The sequence below is a fragment of the Halichoeres trimaculatus genome, unplaced genomic scaffold, assembly GCF_033239565.1.
Source record: "Halichoeres trimaculatus isolate MK-OKI-2021-1 unplaced genomic scaffold, fHalTri1.1 fHalTri1_scaffold_8, whole genome shotgun sequence".
NCBI lineage: Eukaryota > Metazoa > Chordata > Actinopteri > Labriformes > Labridae > Halichoeres > Halichoeres trimaculatus.
Window position 1 is genome coordinate 36,540,228 of NW_027437186.1, and position 20,510 is coordinate 36,560,737.

The window sequence follows — 20,510 nt, forward strand, 5'->3', positions numbered from 1 at the left end:
ACAGACAAGACGACAGGTCTTTGCCATGAAGCATAAACAGCTGGTCTGTGTCATTTAGAGCACAGAAATCTTAACGTACAGCAGGGTCTTATATCCACTGTGTTTCCTCAGTGAGTTAAGTTGAATCAACAATTTTTTTTTTTTCTACAGTGTAATGACACGTAACCACGCTCCAATCCATGATGCAGCACTCGTAACTCAGCCTTACCTAGGTTTTGGCTCGCCATCTCCACATCTTCATTTCCTGCAGCATCTAGAAACAGGAGGAGGATTGAAAAAGAGAAGAAATCAGAGTTTAGAGCTCGTGCTTGGTGTTGACTTGACTTAGTTTTCGATATCACCCCAAACAGTCTTTTCATGCCATTGCTTTGAGTAGCTTTGTCTTTGTGCTGCAGTATGAGAGCAATGGAACCACAAAGACATGCATAAATTAAACGACAGAAAAGAGGAGAGAAAGGATGTCACTTCTAAAGCCATGCATAATTGAGGGATTTCTTTGTTCCAAGTGTCTGTGATAAGAGAACTTTTTTTTCCAGAGCGGTGGCACACAGGATGGAAAGACTGAACTGGAGCGAGTAGGAAATTCAATTTTTGATGACAAATGACATAAAGAGGCAGTGGCAGAGAGCCGAGGGGCTGGGAACACGTGTTAATGGTCCGTAGAGCTACATTACCATTGTCATCCTCTTCCTCATCACCTGCCTCCTCTTTACCTGAAAGGGGAGGGAAAGCAATCATCAGGCAAACACATGCATGAGTGGGAATAACACCAGTCATTCATTTCACAAAACAAAGCCACCAGTCACACTAATGATCACACAAGTGTTCATCTCAAGGCGAAGGATTCATCTTCTGACAACTGCCATCTCACTTTAATAACTTTCTGTTTGGCTTCGATTTCACTGCGCTGGCCTTGACGGCGTGCTTTTGTGAGGTTTGATGAAAATCAGGTTGAACTCCTGCTGCTGAATCTGCTTCAGAAACATCTTGTTTGATTTAAAATTTAACAGCTCGTGCGCTGGCTTTGTGAGCATTTGTTACAGCCAGCTTCAGTGACCGGCATTAACATTACAATACAATCTTTGTAACACAAGAAGGCTCTCAAACGAGCGCCATTAAGAATTTACTGACCCAATCCTGGTCCACACTTTCTGCAACCGGCAGGTCTGAGGAACATGAAGCTGCGTGAGGTCTAACAACAGTCTCACTGTCAGGTTAGAGCACATGAAGGTCTTAGTGCGGACTCTACAACACAAACTAGCTTCTGTTAACTTCTCAAGTCAAAGATTTTCTTGCACAATTTCAAGCAAAAAAGAAACAAATTTTAATTCAATTTTCTAAGGCTAGGGCTTTCTTATTATTGCTCAGATAAGTAACAGGGCTTAACTCAGCAGGGTAGAACTAAGGACTGGCTCTGTGCTAACATTTCTGTCAGGCTGTAATTAGACACAGTGAAGCTAATGGGTAAATGCTATCTTCCAAATGCTAACCCGCTGAGGCTAACAACAACAACAACAGCCATTGTTTAACCTGATAACGATGAACACCAGCCCTGGTTACTCTTTATCCTCTTTTAAATCCCTTTTAAAAACACATTTTTATAGATGTGCTTTTCTATTTTCTATTTTTATTCTATTATCAACTGACAGTATCATGGGCAGTATTTTAAAATCCTTTTAGATTTTTTTATGCTTTGTTGTTTTAATTCTTAAAGTTTTTTATTTTTACAGATGTTTTCCTTTCTTGTATTGGTGGTGGTTCTCAGTCTTTTATATATTTTTATATTTTTCCTCACATTTCTCTTTTACCTCTCTTTAACTTCTTCTCTTCTATTTCTTTTTACTGGTTGCTTTTATGATGCAAAGCACTTCGTAACTTTGTTTTGAAAAGTGCTGTATAAATAAAGTTTATTATTATTATTATTATTATTATTATTATTACAGTGACGTTCAGCTAATAACTGTAGCCAATTTAATCATGTTACTCACTGTTGTTAAATGTTTTTCACTGTAAGAGTGAGCTTAACTGAGCTAAGGACATAATTTTATGACAATTTATTGATCTTGTCACGAACCAGAACGTTTGAACTCTTTATAGTTGTTGCTGAATCAAATAGTTTAGCTAAAAACGTAGAGTGGTTAGTTTGCAAATCCTGTAATAAAACTAATTCTGTGTAGCGCCTGAGTCAGACTTCATTAGTAAAGGTAACAATCAAGTGAATTGTATCGTATTGTATCAAATCATATATCATATCATATCATATCATATCATATCATATCATATCATATCATATCATATCATATCATATCATATCATATCATATGTAATACATCATAACTAGTGCTGTCTGGCGATTAAAAAAATTAATCTAATTAATTACAGGATTTGTAATTTATTAATCAAGTTAATTGCATTTTAATCTCATATCTGCTTAAAGTCCCAAAATAAAGAATTTGAATTCCAGGACATTAAAATTACATTAAAAGACATTACAAAAACATTTAAAAATAAGGTGGGAATATATACAACACATTTTTAGGTACCCTGAGGCATAAGGAACACATGAAAAAAGTTTTATGGTTCTAGCTTTACAAAATCTACACAGTCCTGCACCTAAGATAAACTGATTTGATTTTTAGGACGGTTTTGCTTCTGTCACATTTTTACTCGATGTGGACTCAATTTTCACTGCAATATGAACTTCTATACTTCTATGAGGTCAGGAGAACCAGGGCTAAAGGCTAAAAACTGTGAGGAACTATGTACAAAACACTTTATTCAAGTCTTGGATCAAAGAAAAGTGAAGTATTCTCAGTTTAACATGCTCTGAACACACAAACTGTTGCTGATTGGTGCAGAGCAGCCCCAAGCTGAAACATGACACCAGGAAGATGGAAGCAAATTTTCAAAGAATTCTTTAGATTAAAATACAGGACATTTATCGATCATTCAGGGCTTGTTTGATGCAGTAAAAAAGTGTAGAATTATCTGTTTTTTACAGAATTGAGCAAACGGTTGATTTTCTGCAGATTTTCAAAAAGGACGTGTGAATAAACGAGATGCGGACTGCAGACACAAATCACTTACTTCCCTCCCTCCGGTTTAAAGCATGTTGCTGACGTCACGTGTGATACATTCAGGGACCGTCGGAAATGTGAAAATCTGACGAGAACACCTCTTTTTCCAAGTAGGACACACGGTTTGTAAATGCCAGACATTTAAAAATAAGCACGTCATTGAACGCCCCGCTGGTTTGGGATCCAGATTAATCTGCGTTAATTTGCGGTGTAATTAATTAATCTGATTAACTTGTTTAAATGACAGCCCTAATCATAACATATATCATGTCATATATCATATCATATTGTGCTGTATTGTATCCTACATACTATCATACCATTCCATATCTCTTGAAATTGTATAATTTTGTTGTTTCTTTCTTTTTTGTTTTAAATCAATCAGTATCTTATCATATCCTTTGTTTCATACAGTAACTCATAGTATCGTATTCCACCAAATCCCATCCTGTTGTAGCCGATCATTCTTCTTTGTATTGTTAAATATTTTTTATAGATAATATTTTTTGTCAGAATTGATGTAATTTAGCATTTTAACCTGGTCACATGCTATGTTCAGGGTTGATGTATATATTTATCTGGCAGATAGAAGGATAGCTTCTGTCTCCAGCTTGTGTCTGAGGTCTCTTTGACCTTGTGTAAACTTTCACCCACCGCTCCATGCTTTGATTCAACACTCACACCTTTTGATAGCACATCTCTCTAAAAACTGACACCAGCTGTGGGTCGAGACAGTGGTGTCAGTTATGGTTTTTTTTGGCTAATTACTCAGGTGTTTAGTTTAACTCAACCTCTGTACAGGCGGGGCATTGATTGTTATAAAATTGTATGGCTCCTGGATATCGTGGCTTGAGTAATTTCTTATTACAATAAATTGTTAATCGATTAATTGTTTGCATCCCTGGTGTCAATGGATTGAAACATTTCTAATTGATTCTTAACAGAAACCAGTTTTTCATACCCATCCCTGGTTGCGTTTCACCTTGGACAAAAGCATCTGTTAAAGCCAATTGTAGAATTGTTCTGTATCCTTGCACATCTGACTATATCTTGTGCACCAGTGTTGCACAGTAACTTTGTTTATTTTTCTTTTGGAAAAAAGAAAAAAACAGTACAAGACAAAAGCAATCTTCTTTCTCTGAACGTACAGTCTCACCGTCTCTTAACTTACTGAATTAACCGACCAATCAGCTCTTTACTCACCTAAACATCACCTCATTAAGTAAGCACAGAAGATGGCTTTTAGCAGAGACACAGAACACCTTTAATCCCAACATTATACCTATTACCCCCTCCCTGCTCAGCCGATTGTCTCTGTCTCACACATCCTCACACACACACAGACACACACACACACTAAAAACCAATGACATTTGGGACAAATTGAGTAAATGAAAGCCATGACACCAATGAGAGAACATGCTCCACAATAGCTATTGTGCAGCTTCTGTAATTGCTTTTTTAACAAGCTGTAGAGAGAAGCCATTTTTTCATATCTATGCAATTTTGCCGAGCACCCACAACAATAAAAATGCCATCCTCTATTAAACGGGGGGAAAAGGCCAGTTCTACCAGCGCGGCGTGTTTGTCTCAAGTGCCTCTGAGCGCTGGTGACACGCAGAAGACGGCAATCCTTTCGATTAATCATGACTGGCGTTTTGAGATGGAGCCACAGGAATGAAGACTGAGGATGCTTCACTGGCCACGAGGTCATCCTCAGCCTTCATTCTGCTTTTGGAAATTATGCATGACTTCTGGATGTTTCCGGAGTGATCCACAGCAACAATGCATCAGACACGACAAAGAGCTGGATGTAATCTCCTCCTGGTGTTTGATCGTTTGTGTTTGGGTGATTGCACAGAGCAGTTTGTGTTAAAGGATGCTACAGGAAGGGTTGTAGGGTAAGAAAAAACTGACACACACAAGCCAGGCGACTAAATCTGCAAAAAAAGGCAGATTTGATAAGAGTGAGGTGAAACTGCAGCCCAGGATCTGCAGAGCCCACTTCCACCACTCGTATCCTCCGAACAGCAGGTGGCAGCATTGCTACAGCTTTCTCACCTGTCTCACTGTACAAGCTGTGAATCAGACCCTGTCACACTTCACACAGAAAGGCTTCAGCCAAAGACTTTTAGTGTCAATATTCCCATGGATTCCACTTTCAGAAAAACAGCGACTAAAAGCCAATTTCAGGCTCTCGTCTGCACTCCTGCTGAATGAGGGGCATCGCCGGGGTGTTCACACACACTTTGATGATTTATTTATGTCAACACCACATTCAAGAGGGGGTACAGTATCTCAAGGACATAAACAATTCAGATGCTGAAATGCAACCTTTGCTCATGTGTCCTACATGTGTGACGCTGGAGTAAACAGAAAGAGAAGTTAACCTGGGATACGCTTTCTTCTCTCTATTAAAGCAAACTGGAGCAAAGGACAAAAGAGATAAAAAAGGGGGTTTGAAAAATTCATGAGACATGTGTGGAGAAAAAGGGCTCTTAGATGACCAGCAGATATCATTCACAGACCCTTCACATGTCACATGAAGAAAAGGGCGTACAGGTACGGCAAGCCCTTTTAACATTTAATAGCTAGTCTGGATATTTCATACAGATATCCGCAATTCAATTCTTCCGAGTCAAACTGAACATTTCAGATATCCACAATGACATTATTCCTATCCACAATTGTAATTTCAGATATCCACAACTTAATTCCTCCTAGGACAAATCACGCCCCTTTCCCCATTCATGTGTGTGGGGTTTCTCATCACAGATATCTTAAATTCAATTATGGATAACCACAATGTGAGATGTGGATATCTGCAACTAAATTATGACTATCCATAAATCTAGTTGCAGATATCTACAATTTCATTCTGGCTAGTCACAATTCCAAATCAAGATATCTTCAACCCCCTTCCATTAAAGGGATAGTTCAGTTTTTTTGAAGTGGGGTTGTATGAGCTCTATGTGACCACTGAGGACATTAGATACAGTAGAAAGTTGTCTCCTCTCCCTCAGTAAGACACAAACTTTAATCGATGGTGACGAGGAAACAGACGCTAACAGGGACAGACGGTACTAGATTCAAAGGCTATTTTCTCTGCCTACAAGAACTAAAATCAAAAAGTAATACCACAGTTTAAGAGTATGATACATAAAATATTTTTTAAGTGCATTAAGTCTTCGGAAATATAAACATTTATCTGGACCTAACTAACTCGTGATCTTCCGCGCAGCGCTAGTGCGCTCCGCCCCCCCTCCTCCTTTCAGCTGTAGGGAATGTAAACAAGCTATGCTTGCAAGTATTAGCCTCGTGTAAGTTTGATCAAGTATCGTAATTCTTTTGTTTGTACTCTAAGGATTGTGAGGCAGCGTAGGAAATTCAAAATGAGTGACTATGACAGCGACGATGAAGTTTCATTCACTTTGGAACCAAAAGGATACCTGTATGAACCGGAGCACACAGAAGATCAGGAGCTGCTACAGATGGAGACTGAAAGGAATACAGAGGAAACATCCACAGACACTGGACATTGAGATGCTGAGTGTTACTGTTGCCACAACTGTTGTTGTTGTTGTTGCTGTTACAGGACACTCCAGAATTCAGAAGAGCAGGGAAATCCTGAAGAGTGTCTGTAACCAAGTTCCACTCGTGACAGCAGTAACACTCAGCATCCGTGGGCATTGAGTCACAGCTCAGACATTTACACCACTGAGTATTTCCCACTCTGTCTTGATGTCCAGTGTCCGTGGATGTTTCCTCTGTATTCCTTTCAGTCTCCATCTGTAGCAGCTCCTGATCTTCTGTGTGCTCCGGTTCATACAGGTATCCTTTTGGTTCCAAAGTGAATGAAACTTCGTCGTCGCTGTCATAGTCACTCATTTTGAATTTCCTACGCTGCCTCACAATCCTTAGAGAACAAACAAAAGAATTACGATATTTGATCAAACTTACACGAGGCTACAACCGGCGCCCGAAGAATAGCTTGTTTACATTCCCTACAGCTGAGAGGAGGAGGGGGGACGGAGCGCACTAGCGCTGCGCGGAAAGAAAACATAACCAGTTAGTTAGGTCCAGATAAATGTTTATATTTCCGAAGACTTAATGCACTTAAAAAATATTTAATGTAGCGTACTCTTAAACTGTGGTATTACTTTTTGATTTTAGTTCTTGTAGGCAGAGAAAATAGCCTTTGAATCTGGTACCGTCTTTCCCTGTTAGCGTCTATTTCCTCGTCACCATCGATTAAAGTTTGTGTCTTACTGAGGGAGAGGAGACAACTTTCTACTGTATCTAATGTCCTTAGTGGTCACATAGAGCTCATACAACCCCACTTCAAAAAAACTGAACTATCCCTTTAAAGATATCTATAATAGCATTTATAGATATCTTTGATTACACATTGACTAGTCAAAATGCCATTATAGATATCTTGAACTGGAATTACGCCTAGTCAGAATGAAATTGTAGATATCTGCAACTAGATTTATGGATAGCCATATTTTAGTTGCAGATAATTATAATCAAGTTACAGATATCTTTAAATTAATTGTAGTTAGAGATATCTCAAATTCAAGATATCTTAAACTTTTATTTTGACTAGTCAAATGGTAATTACAGATATCTTGAAACAGAGTTTTGACTCGGTGAATTGATGTTGCAGATATCTGTAATGATGACAAATGCGTCGTAGATTTCTTGCACAACTCTCTAGTGAACGTACCGTATTTTTCGCACTACAAGGCGCTTCGGATTATAGGGCGCACCTTCGATGAATGGCCTATTTGAAAACTGTTTTCATATATAGGGTGCACCGCATTATAAGGCGCATAGAGTAGAAGCTATAGTAGTGGCTGGGGTTGCGTTATGCATCCACTAGATGGAGCTGCGCTAAAGGGAATGTCAACAAAACAGTCAGATAAGTTCGTCACACTCAGGCTACATCCACACAGAGCCGCACATTTTCCTATCCAACTATTTTCTGTGCCGTTTTCAAAAAAAGTGAGCTGTAAAGACGAAGCCGTTTCTGCTGTCCACAAAAGCCGTTTCCAGAGATCAGTTCACATGCCAGACCTTTGGGGGGGCGCTGTATTGTTCTAACAATAAACAAGAGAAGAAGCCCGGGCCAGCCTGTGAGCTAATGTTAGCACTTAGCAGAATTTCTCTTTACAGGTTCTTCCTGCTTACCGCTGTTACTCCGGCGATGCCCCCTGACTACGGTAGCCATGATTAATCAATATTGATCCATATATAAGGCGAATCGGATTATAAGGCGCACTGTCAGCTTTTGAGAAAACTGAAGGCTTTTAGGTGCGCCTTATGGAGGGAAAATACAGTAGCTCTTGTTCACCACAAAGTCCCTGATTATAAATTTGTTCTATTTCATGGCATTTTCTAAATATCTTGTCGATGACCACAATCTTCATTTCTTCTGCTAAGAAAACTGTTAAAATGATTTTTTCTTTTTCTTCTCTCCTCCAGTTTATTTGGGTCAGTATCCAATGGGAAGCCTCGCATGTCCAGCGTCATGAACACATTTCTGACAGTCAAAATCACATTTCAGATATCTTTAATGGTAATTCTGGATAGTCAAAACTGAATTAGAGATATCTGCAAGTGACATTTAGGATGCGTGACGAGGCAAAGGGCAGCTTTCGGTGAGTCATTGCTAGAGTTGGGTATATAACTACAAGTAACGAACGTTACAAGTAGTTAAATTACTTTTGATAGGAACGAGTAGTGTAATGGCACTACTCCTCCTAGATTAGTAATTAAACTAGAGTTACAAATGAAACACCATGATCGTTACTTTTACAATGACTGCAAATAGAGCAACCACAGTATTACTATTTAAGCGGAGTTCTTTTTATTACCACCAGGAGATTGAACGGTGGCCATACGAGCAACTACTCGCTATCTCTTCCGGATCAGGGCTGATGGAACTGTCACAGTAAAATTGGTTGCCTTATATAAATCTGTGCCCCACTGACAACACTGCGCTCTGTCCCACTGTAAATGCCCCCTTTTAAAGTACTGCGCATGCACAGTACTCTCTGGAAAGCTGACTCCTTTCTTTAAGGGACAAACGTAAACAAAGTCTTTGTGAGTTCAGAGGTCATTACAGCCACACAGTGCTGTCTGGAGCGACATAGACTGCAACAGAGGACTATCTCGGAGCGGACCACCAATATTGGTGACAAACACAAGTTTTTGGACGATTAATGCAGTTTTAGGAGCGGCGCTGTCTATGCCCCCGATGGATCCCATTATACGGACGTCCACTGCACGATTTTGGATCTAAATATCTCCCGAAGCACTGCTTGGATCAGGAAAGCCTTCTGGGTGAGTATTTTGTTATACTTCATGATATAAACAATGTAAAATCTGTATAAACCAAAATTATCCTTTAAAAGGGGCATTTACAGTGGGAGGGAGTGTAGTGTTGTCAGTGGGGCACAGATTTATATAAGGTAACCGATTTTACTGTGACAGTTCATATGCACATTATTTTGATTTTGTAGAGCAGAAGGAGAAGAGCGTGACCGTAAAATGCAAGTTATGCCCCGGAAATAAGAGGCTGAATACTGCATGGAACACAACCGCGAATCTCTTGAAGCATACAAAGATGTATCAGGGGGATAAAGTAGTGTAACGAGTAGTGTAACTTCTTTACTATTTCCATGGAGTAATCAAGCAGTGTAAGGCACTACTTTTTTCAATAGTAACAAGTAACGGGTAACTCTTTACTTTTTGAGTAACGGACCCCAACTCTGATCATTGCAGATATCTGTTACTCAGTTTTGACTAGTGGGAACTGAGTTACAGATATCTCTAACTGTCATTGTGATTAGTCAAAACTGAATTATAGATATCTCCAACTGTATTTTTGACGAGTCACAATTATGTTGTTGATATCTATAATGTTAATTCCAGAGAGAAAAATGTAGATATTAAATGTTAAATGGGCTTGCCATGTACAGGGTGTAAAAGAGGCTCACTGTCCGTCCACACGTGGCGTTATTACCCTGCATGTCCATCCACTCCTGCCCTCTCTTCTGCTGCTTTTTCCCGAGCAGGTGAGCCAAGCATTGATTCCTGGCTGGATGTTTGCATCTACTCCGCCCTGTGACATCCACTAATCTCACTAATACCAATCTGATATCAAATAATAGACAGTGAGAGGACGCCTGCCAAGTCAGGTGTGCTCCTGCGAGGCTGCGCTCCACCCTGGACCTCTCAGTCCCTCCGCCCTCTTTTCCTGGCTCTGTCTCTTTTTCTGCCTTTAGCTCGCAGCATCCGCACACTGTGCCTCTGTTTCATGAGGATTACATCACAGCATCTCTTACAACACACACACACACATAAACACACAAGCAGTTAATCTGTGACCCTCTTTTTGCAAACACACTTCAGGGTTATTTGTACTTGATGAGGGATCGTGCGGTGGCTTCTTTTGAAGAATCATCGCTCATCAAATCCAAACAAGTCCCCCGTTGTGTTGGTCTTTGAATAAGTGTAATTAGAATTAAACTTGTGAGGCTCTTTAACATTAAAAAGGTTTGCAGAAGTAGGACGTTCCAAATATCACAGCAAGGAAAGCAAATAAATGAGGATTGAAGAAAGAGGACGAAGGTTTCTAAAGCTGCAGTGGCTCAAGAGAAGAAAGATATTGGTCGGTTGGACTAAATGTTACATGCTGGTGTTTTTAGTCGCCTGTTTAGTCTTTGTGTCATGTTTATACTCTTTTTAGGCTACACTACAAAAAAAACTGAGATCCTACCAAGTGTTTTTTTCTTATTCTCAGTGAATAAGGTTTTTTTTCGACTCAATGTAAGCCACATTCACCTGACCAATCCAGAAAAACATCTTAGTTCGAGTTATTTAAAGAGAAAAATGAGGTCTAAATTCATTGTAAGAAGTAAAATAAATCTGTCAATGGGGTAAGATAAAAATTTCTTGCATCAAGACAATAATTCTAATTTAAGGTTACACATTTTTCTTACAACACTGGCAGGTTTTTTTTTTACTTGTTACAAGCAATCCAGACCTCGTTTTCGTCTTTAAACAACTTGAAATAAGACATTTTTCTAGACAGGTCAGGTGGATGCTACACATATTGAGCATAAAAACACAATTTTACTAAATATAAGAGAAAAAATAATTTCTTAAATTTAACTTTTTGTCAGTGTAGTGAATTCTTAGTCGACTAAAAATTTGATTATTTTAGTCTTATTTTAGCCAGAATTATCCAGGACTAGTTTGAAGTGACGAAAACTGTACTTTTGTCTCTATTTAGTGATCCAATTGTTTTTAACCCAGTTAATACACTGCAAAAACTGAAATCTTATCAAGTGTTTTTGTCTTATTTTCAGTAGAAAATTCCTTTTTAGACTCAATATGAGCCAAATTCACATGACCAATCCAGAAAAATGTCTTGTTTAATGTTATTTAAGGACAAAAATGAGGTCTGAATTGCTGTAACAAGTAAAAAAAATCTGCCGATGGAACAAGAGAAAAGTTACTTGTATTAAGACATTATTCTAGTTTCAAGGACATTTTTAAGCATTTTTTTCTTGTTCCATTGGTAGATTTTTTTTACTCGTTACAAGCGATTCAAACCTCATTTTTGTACTCTGATAACTTGAAACAAGACATTTTTCTGGATTGATAAGTTGAAAGTGGCTCATATTGAGTATAATAAGACAATTTTTACTTAAAAAAAGACAAAAACACTTGATACGATTTCAGTTTTTTGCAGTGTATAGCACAAGTACCACATTGACCTGAATAGAACAGAAGTTTTTTTTGTTGAAAATAAAGTAAAAAGTTGGGGGGTCGTCTTATAATCGAGGTCTAACTATTGACGTGATGATAGTTGTCTAGTGTCGCTACACAGCCGCAACAGCAGAGGGCGCCAGCTCTTTGTAAAACCAGTGACCTCATGGTGGCTGAGGTCATCTGTCAGTCTCAGCAGAGACACAGTGATCGAGGAGCGGTGACTGTCGGGAGCAAAGTGGACCAAAAGTTGGAGAGTTAGCAGAAAACTGAGTCAGAGTTTTGATGCTAATGTTAAGATAAAGCTGGTCAATGCAGCAGACTCGTTAAATAACTGTCAGGTGGACAAAATATGGAGTTAGCGTAAGTTCATGCAGGACACAGAAGCCATATGTCCAGCTGTGATCAGCTGACAGGCTGATGTTCAATCTCTAACCCCTCTCAACCAATCACAGCGTGTATCACTCCGTCTTATCCCTGCTACATTTTTGCTACCCAGCTGCTGCCTCCTCCTGTTAAGACTCTGTATGAATCCTATTGGTGTGTATGCATCCTTCTAATCTCTACGTATGGGGGTTTCACTATGGACTCCCTTGTTCTTGACTAAAATATGGAGTTACAGAGTGAAATGTCCGTTAAGATCGATCATCCACAAAGACTGTCTGAAAAATGCAAACTGTAAAGGAAAAGAAAAGCTTATTGTAGTCTTTAAAGCGGCCGATACTATGAGGCTGACTGGAGAGTGTGCTGAGAAACAAAACAGAGGCATGTCCATTACCAGAGCTGTCATCAGAGTTGCATCTGAAACACAGATCTTAGCGACTGGATTTAAAGCCAAAAATGAAAACAGTCTCTATTATTTCAATGATTGTGTCAGAATTTCAATAAAAAATAGGAACAAAGTAGATTTTGGTTATGAGTCTTTTTTTAAAGCTTGGTCTTTAAATGAGGGAGGGTCATCTTATATTTGGGTCAATACTGAACCTAGCAAGATCAAAATTTTCTTTAAGCCACTGGTTTCACAAGTCAAAGAAGGTTGTCTTACTATATCATTGATACCAGGGATGGGTACCTTTCACATTTTAAACGATACGGTTCCGGTGCCCAGTACCTGGCAATTGGTACTAGTACTCAATGGTAGCAATTTTTGGTACTTTTTTGTGTTTATATGGTAAGAAAAATTGATTTGTTTAATAATAAAAAATTAAAAAAATTGAGTTTGACAAATATATTATTCAATAAATAACTTTGCAATGCTATGCTTATGTCCAGCATGGAAAATCGCCTTCTCTTCCACTCTTTCACAGTCACAAGGATGTGTTTAGGTCAAGCAGCAATCGGTCTAAGAATATGAGACAGTGCTGAAGTGCTAAAATCTGCTGTTTCTCCAGTGTCCACTTGAGGCTGGCTTCAGAAATACAGGAAGTCACAAACACACCGAGCCAAAAAAAGCCGTTTTCAAAGCAGAAATTAACCTATTTACAGCCTGGTTCAAAAAACGTCTCCTGTCTGAGTCGCTAATTTTACTATCACACTGCACAGGGGGTGAACTTTTTTCTAACTTGGCCGTTCAGACAATATCAAGATCACGAGCTCCCCCAATGAGAGGCACAGCTCAGGGTCACGTGACCGACAGGCGCCCTATGGCTGTAGGCAAAGTCTTTGCCACTACCAATATGGCCGCTGTAGCCGATCTGCTTCATTTTCTGTTTCAGAAACAGACAGGTGATGTTGGGGAGACTACGTCCATGTTTTATACAGTCTATGGTTTAGGTACCTAAACATGGTACCTTTAAGTTTTGTGAATTGGTACCAGGTACTTTTTTTACAGAATTTTGGTACCTATAAAAGTACCTGATCCCTACTGATACCTAACATTCAGTTTCAGGCGCTCTTATTTAAGTTTACAACATATTTATTTTTCCTGCCAAACATTTGAGAAATACACACACATGAATTTGAATGAAACTATTTCAAATGACAATGCAAGAAAAAAAAAACTTAATTTCAAGTTTTATTTGTTTATTGTTTATTATTTCATTTTTTATGTTTTCCTTTTTTTGTATTTTATTTTGAGACCCTATTTCTCACAATCTTCTTCCACAACACATCCAGATTTCTTATCTACTTCTACGTAATGAAATTGTGTCCGAATGTCGTTTTTTCTTTTTTTCCCCAAAGATGAACCACGGCTGGCCTGCCATTGCTTCCTTTTGTCGTGTTAGACTTGAGTTTGTGTTTTGAGTCGTTAAGTTTAACCCACCATGGCTGCATTGTCTAAATAACGTCACGTGAGTTGGGAATGAGGAAGTGATGTCATTTGGGTCTGCACGGTTCGACCTGATGCAGAATAATAAAAAGTGAGACGAAATAAAGTTACAACATTTCGGCTTGTCTTGTTTTGCTTAAAGAAAATGAGTTTTTATTTTGTAAACCCCATTTAGTCCCGTTTTTATTCGCCAACAACACAACATTATACTATACTACATTATTTTATCGTCATGTGACCACCGTTTATGTCTCCTGTTTTTGTCACGTGATAAAGGTTCGTTGACAAATGCATCACTCGCTGTTTGTCGTTTTTTTTCCATCTTCCGTCCGTCTCAGCCGTCTTCATTTCTGCTCGGGCAGTCGTAAAACAAATGCAAAAAGCTGCAGCTTGTGGGAGTGAAATAATTACCCTGGCTCCACCAAGCAGAGTATTTATCATGAAAAACCAGCGAAGAAAGCCTGAATGTTTTCTCTTCATCAGAGCTGTACCTAAGAGCCCCTCATGCCTGACCCGCAGACTGAGGGAGGGTGAATCCCCCCGAGGAGCGTGATGGATGTGATGGATCACACTGGGAGCATATTGACAGACACACTCCACTAACTCTGCTGCAGCTCGGGGTAATTTATTCCAAAAAGTGCTCCACTTATTGACTACAGCAAATAGGTGACCTGCTTTGCTGCCGTATGGACAGGCGGCTGAACATATCGCCGTGCTATTGTTGAGATCTGACACAGAGGAGCCGTTTGACTCTTCCAACGCCAGCTTCATGGATCTGAAGGTCTGTTTACGCCGTCGCGTTTCCTCTGCTCTGTGCCATCGTGACATCCGAGTGTTTCTTATGATTAATCCTTTCTATAGGCTGCATTGAACCAGACCTAACCTTTACAGTGCAGGCGGCACAAAATCATTTCTTCCCTTCCTGAGAGAGAGGTTGTCTCAAGGACTGAGTGTTCCCATGCTGGAAAGCTGTGCCAAGGCCTTTTGTGAATGGATTAGTTACTATTAAGCTGCCGGGCCTGATAAATTAGGATTTATAAAGATTATTACAAAATACTTATGCCCTCCTAATGCTGGTGATTGAATTTGTGAATCATATTGAATTACTGCTGTGGATTATAAAAAGGTATGTTGAAACGACATATTGTGCTTTGCTTAACGGCGCAGAATATATTGACGCCCTTGAAGTGTCGGCGTTATCTGCTCACGTTCGCAGAGAGGAACCGTTTCCCTGAAGAAAACAAGCATCCAGCTATCTTCAAAAATTCCCTGCAACCTTAAGGCTGGAAGACAAATGGATGGTGTACGGTTTTAATTGCCTACTAACACCCTCCGGTGTAAGAATCTAATTATCTGTGGTCCATCGTATCGGAGCAGCCTATAACTGTTTCAATATTACACATCCAAAGGGGCTGAAACTGCAGAATAGCCAGATAATGGCTTCTTAAACAAGTTTGCCTCTAAGAAAACATTCTTTTAAAGAGACCCAGCTTCATCTTCTATTCATTTCCCCAAAGACGAACTTGGCATCCGAGAGCAGGAGATTACTGACCAACCACACGCTGCTCGGCTTTGTAACCCACAAACAAATTCCTGTGTACACACATATCAATGCAGAGTATTTCCTGTACCGCGGCGGAGCGCGCAGCTATCATTAATCACATTAAAATACAACACAAACACATCTGCAGCAGACACGCAGCACGCGGGCCTACCTCTGCTCTCTTCACTCTCCTCCTTCGGCTTCGTGGTCGGTGGCTCGGTGTCTGTTAAAGATAAAAAAGATTAAAGGTTGATTTATGGAGGTGGGCGGGTGCATCGTTATCCCCAAACACCATCAGGACGCAGAGGGCGTCGCATCCTGTCAATTTGAACAGTTATATGAGAGATGCTGCGCTAACGATGACTTCTGACGAGCCAAACTCATCCAGTGATTACTCCATCCTGGCAGAGACGGGACTCCAGGTCAGTCGAGAACAATCATCAGGGCTAGGATGATTCGCTATTCTCACAATTCAATTCTATTACGATTTTTGGGATTTCGGATTCGGTTTAAATTGTGATCATCGATATTTACGATTGACCATAACCATGTGAAAAGTTAAATGATGATGTGATTTCTACAAACTGTATCAGGAGCCATGTTTTGCCATAAAATGCACGTCACATCCAAATCCACTTTATTTATTTATTTATTTATTTATTTATTTATTGAGTCAGAGAGAAACATTTCGCCTTCTACTGGAGAAAAGAGGGAACTTCTTTCCAATCCTGTTAATATACTGGAACAAACTAAAATTTTATCAAGTGTTTTTGTCTTATTTTCAGTAAATAATGACTTTTTAGACTTAATATAACCTGACAAGTCCAGAAAAATGTCTTATTTCAAGTTATCTAAAGAAAAAAACTTAGGTCTGAATTTCTTCTTGTTTCATTGGCAGATTTTTTTTCACTTGTTATAAGCAATTCAGACCTCATTTTTGTCTTTAAACAAATTAAAATAAGACATTTTTGTAGACTGACAAGTTGAATATGACTAATTTTAAGTATTACGAGACAATTTTTACTTAAAACAAGACAAAAGCACTTGATAAAGACTAAAATGAAGAATTTGGATTTGAAAAAACATGTTCTTTTGACAAAGAATCCCGATTTTGATATCGCCGGAAAAAACAAAAACAAAACAAAAACAAACAAACAACAAACAAACAAACAAACAAAAAACCTTTTATTCCTCCCACCCCTTTCTATCATATTTTCTCTTTTGTCGTATAAGGATTGAGGAAACTCTAATGAGCTTAAAGTGAATCCGTCCTTTTTTTATGGTAACTATGGTAACCACTTTACGTATCGGGTGTGTACCTCGCGGCATCATTTGGTGTCACTTGGATTATAGCAATGGTGACCAACACAGACCTGCAGATGCTGTTGTAACATTTTCATTACATTTAGTTAAAATTTAAACAGGACCAACAAAAGGAGCACTGTCTGCAACGTCTGCAGGATCCAGATCAAAGTCTGCAGGGTCTGGATAGGATCAAATATCAAACAGTTAATCAGTACTGACACTGAATGCTTATAGATATACTGCAAAAAAACTTGTATCTTATCAAGTGTTTTTCTCTCATTATCAGTAGAAAATGTCTTTTTAGGCTTAATATGAGCCACATTCACCTGACCAGTCCAGAAAAATGTCTTGTTTCAAGTTATTTAAAGACAAAATGGGGTCTGAACTTTGTAACAAGTTAAAAAAAATCTGCCAATGAAAAGAGAAAAGTTACTTGTATTAAGACATTATTCTAGTTTTAAGCAATTTTTGAGCAAATTTCTCTTCTTCCATTGGTGGTTTTTTTTAAAAACTTGTTAGCAATTCAGACCTCCTTTTGTCTTGAAATAACTAAAATCAGATATTTTTCTGGACTGGTCAGGTGAATATGTCTCATAATAAGTCTAATAAGACAATTTTTACCTAAAATAAGACAAAAACACTTGATCAGATTTCTTTTTTTTTGCAGTGCAGGAGTGATAATAAAGTAGATGCTTTGAATGTTTTGGTAGATACAGCTGAGCAGTATTCTTAATAGACCTGATAGCAGCAGAGGACAAAAGCTCACAAGATTTATCTTTTAGAGACTTCACTCAAGGTCTTTGCACACTGAGTTCGTTTTTTTTTTTTCATCTAAAATTGATGCACGTTAGCACAAAATGTGATCCCATGTTATGTCAGTCACATTTGTACACTCGCTCTGAAACTTTGGCCTGTCATTATTTTCTCTGAACAGGTTTTTTTTTGCTTTTATTAGCATCCACCCAACTAATTTCCTGGATAGTTAGACCATTTAGAGATGATGTTGGCTGCTTGCAACATCACTTTTCTGTCATACTTTCTTTACACATTATGGCTGATGTTAAGATCAGTGGTTCTCAAACTTTTTGATATGATATGTTTTTTTCTGCCAAGTATCCCTGAACAAATGCAAAGCAGTTTTGGTTGGAAAAAAAGACGTAAACACAGCGCTGTACTGTTTGTGTCTGTTGGATAAAGTACTCAGTTTGAGAACCTAAACTTCTACTGGATTCAAACATTGATTGAATAAATGGTGTTTAAGGTTTGTTGCTGTTGTTTAATATCCTTTCTTGAATCTTGCACACCCTCTGGAGTGGCTTCCCCTACCCCCATTTGAAAACCACTGGTTTAAATGATGAATGAAGACTTGTGTTTGTGTGTGACACACATGCATGTGCATATGCCGAACATACTGACAGCCACTGCTCAGGATCGGCTGCTTGAATTTTCACAGTTAATACAAAAATAAACACAACGCATTCAGTGTGCAATGTGTCTGTGCGTGATTTTTATTTTTTTTCAGGTATGGATCCAAAAAATGCATCCGACAAAAAATGGACCAAGTGTCCAAAGACCTTTAGACTCGTGACCTAAGACTTGGACTTGCAGAGAAAGACTTGTGACCATCTCTGCGTCCTGGCCGTTCGCTCTCAGCTGACTACGCTTCGTGAGCCTGTGGGAGAACTCGATGGCTCCTACACGGTTTTGTTTTTTACCTGCATGAAAAAAAGAGTCATGTGGGAGAGGAGGGAAGAATGTGAGGCTTTGAGACCGACTCCAGAGCTCAGTCCGGGACAAAAGCGCAGTTCCATGAGAGAATAGCAGTCGGCGGAGGCTTTGAATGGGCTCCAGGCTGCGCTGATTCAAACTCTGGCTGATGGAGCAGAATAAAAGGCCAGTTCTTGGCTCGGGCAGAGGAGCCCATCAAACAAGGCCAAACTGGACCAGGACAGGGCTGGCACCGTGACACCGCAGAGCGAGGAATTATCAGGGGTTATTTCTGTTTGGCGTGATTCGCCGCGGTGCTGTGTTATTAAACCGTACGCCGTGTGAAATAACAGAGAGAAAACAATAACACAAACTCTCACACGCTCTTCCTCTCAGCCAAGTCTTTACGATTCAGCCGTTACGTGCACATTGTTTCACTCTGGAATATCACATTTTACAGTGCACTTATAAAACAGCCTTTTATGTCCTCCCAAAATGAAGTCTCAGTGAAAACACAGATGCGTGTAATTGGCAAATCATGGGGGTGAGTTTGGGAGAAAAAACATTTTGATAGCACCCCGGGTTCTCCAGCTGCAGCCAACACTTCCACGACAGTTAAACTAACATTGTTCTCCGCTTAGTTGGCTGCACATGTGCAACTGCATGACGTCTTTAGAAAGACTCCTCTTAAAAACTCCCGTCAGGTGCTTTTAAAGACCTCCTGTCCTTCGCAGGAAGTGGGAACACTTTAAACTTCATCAAACGCTTCACGCTGAACTCTTTCCTCTTGTTCCCACCGTTCCAACAAAGCCCACACTTCCACGAGGCTCTCCGCTCGCTCCATTGCTCATTCAGGACGCCAGCGCGCAGACAAATGTCAATAGTTTATCCTGATAAGCAGTATCTGGGAGTTTCAGGCCGCGTGCCAAGATGGCGCCGTGATAAAAGCATTACGCGCCGACAGTTGTGTTTGTGCTATCACCTGGCGCGTGCTGCGGGGGATGTTGCTCTGCTCTTTCTTTGTCACCGCGTTAGGTGGTCTTAAAGGCATTGTGGCCCTAAGCCGGATGAAGAGGAAGGTGTTGGGAATGAACCCTGGATTTAAGCTCTTGTAACGTAATGTAGCTGATGTGGAGTATTTTTAACCGCGCCGAGGATTCAACTTGTCACCAAATGAATAAACATTTAATCTCCATCTCTGGGATAGAAACCTCACAAATCACTGTCACCCGCTGAGACGGCGCCGCGCTCAGCCTCTGTGTGCGTTAATGGAGGTGTTCAGGGGAAAAAGGCAACCATGAAACACTCTGTCACTCACCTCCCTTCAGCTGCTCCTCCGTAACCTCCATGTCATTGTCTGTCAGGAGAAGGAAAGACAGTGTGTCAAAGCGTGTGGTTTTATAATACACAGTGCAGCAGTCATCACAGCTTATCTGCCTGATTGTGATGTTACGGCGGTGTGTGTCAGCGCTGTGTGTTCACTCTGATTAAATCAGCAAACCAATAAAAGCAGAGGCTGAAGAGCTTTTTTTCTTATTAGTCACAGACTGAGGAGAAATGAGTGTCCTTAGCCTGCATTCTCTGAAAAGACCAGCAGGGGGCGGTTAGAAAAGGCTGATACTCTGAGACACGAAGAAACCTTTGAGTCGCAACTCGAGTAAGGTTTTCCAGGATGGGAATGATCCGGCTTAGGAAATCCAATTTTTGTTATCTGGGATCTGTTAATCCATTTAAGTTTAATCCTGGATTTCAAGATAACATGGATAAGATCAACTTCATCTGGAAACAAACTTCTACAGATCACCAAATCCAGTGTACCAGGTCTCCA

The 20,510-nt window shown here is 39.6% G+C and overlaps 1 protein-coding gene across 5 annotated transcripts in view; it reads right to left on the reverse strand.

Moving 5' to 3' along the window:
- Positions 1-20,510, reverse strand: part of macrod2 (mono-ADP ribosylhydrolase 2) — a 925,620-nt gene that overhangs the window by 46,901 nt on the left and 858,209 nt on the right. For 4 of the 5 annotated variants that reach the window (XM_074676102.1, XM_074676100.1, XM_074676101.1 and 1 more), the window contains exons 10-13: positions 20,001-20,039; positions 15,843-15,893; positions 675-713; positions 209-253 (exon numbers count right to left, since the gene is read on the reverse strand). In XM_074676102.1, the coding sequence (XP_074532203.1) occupies positions 209-253; positions 675-713; positions 15,843-15,893; positions 20,001-20,039 (174 nt within the window). The remainder of the gene's footprint in view (positions 1-208; positions 254-674; positions 714-15,842; positions 15,894-20,000; positions 20,040-20,510) is intronic. The other variant, XM_074676103.1, reaches the window with a different exon arrangement.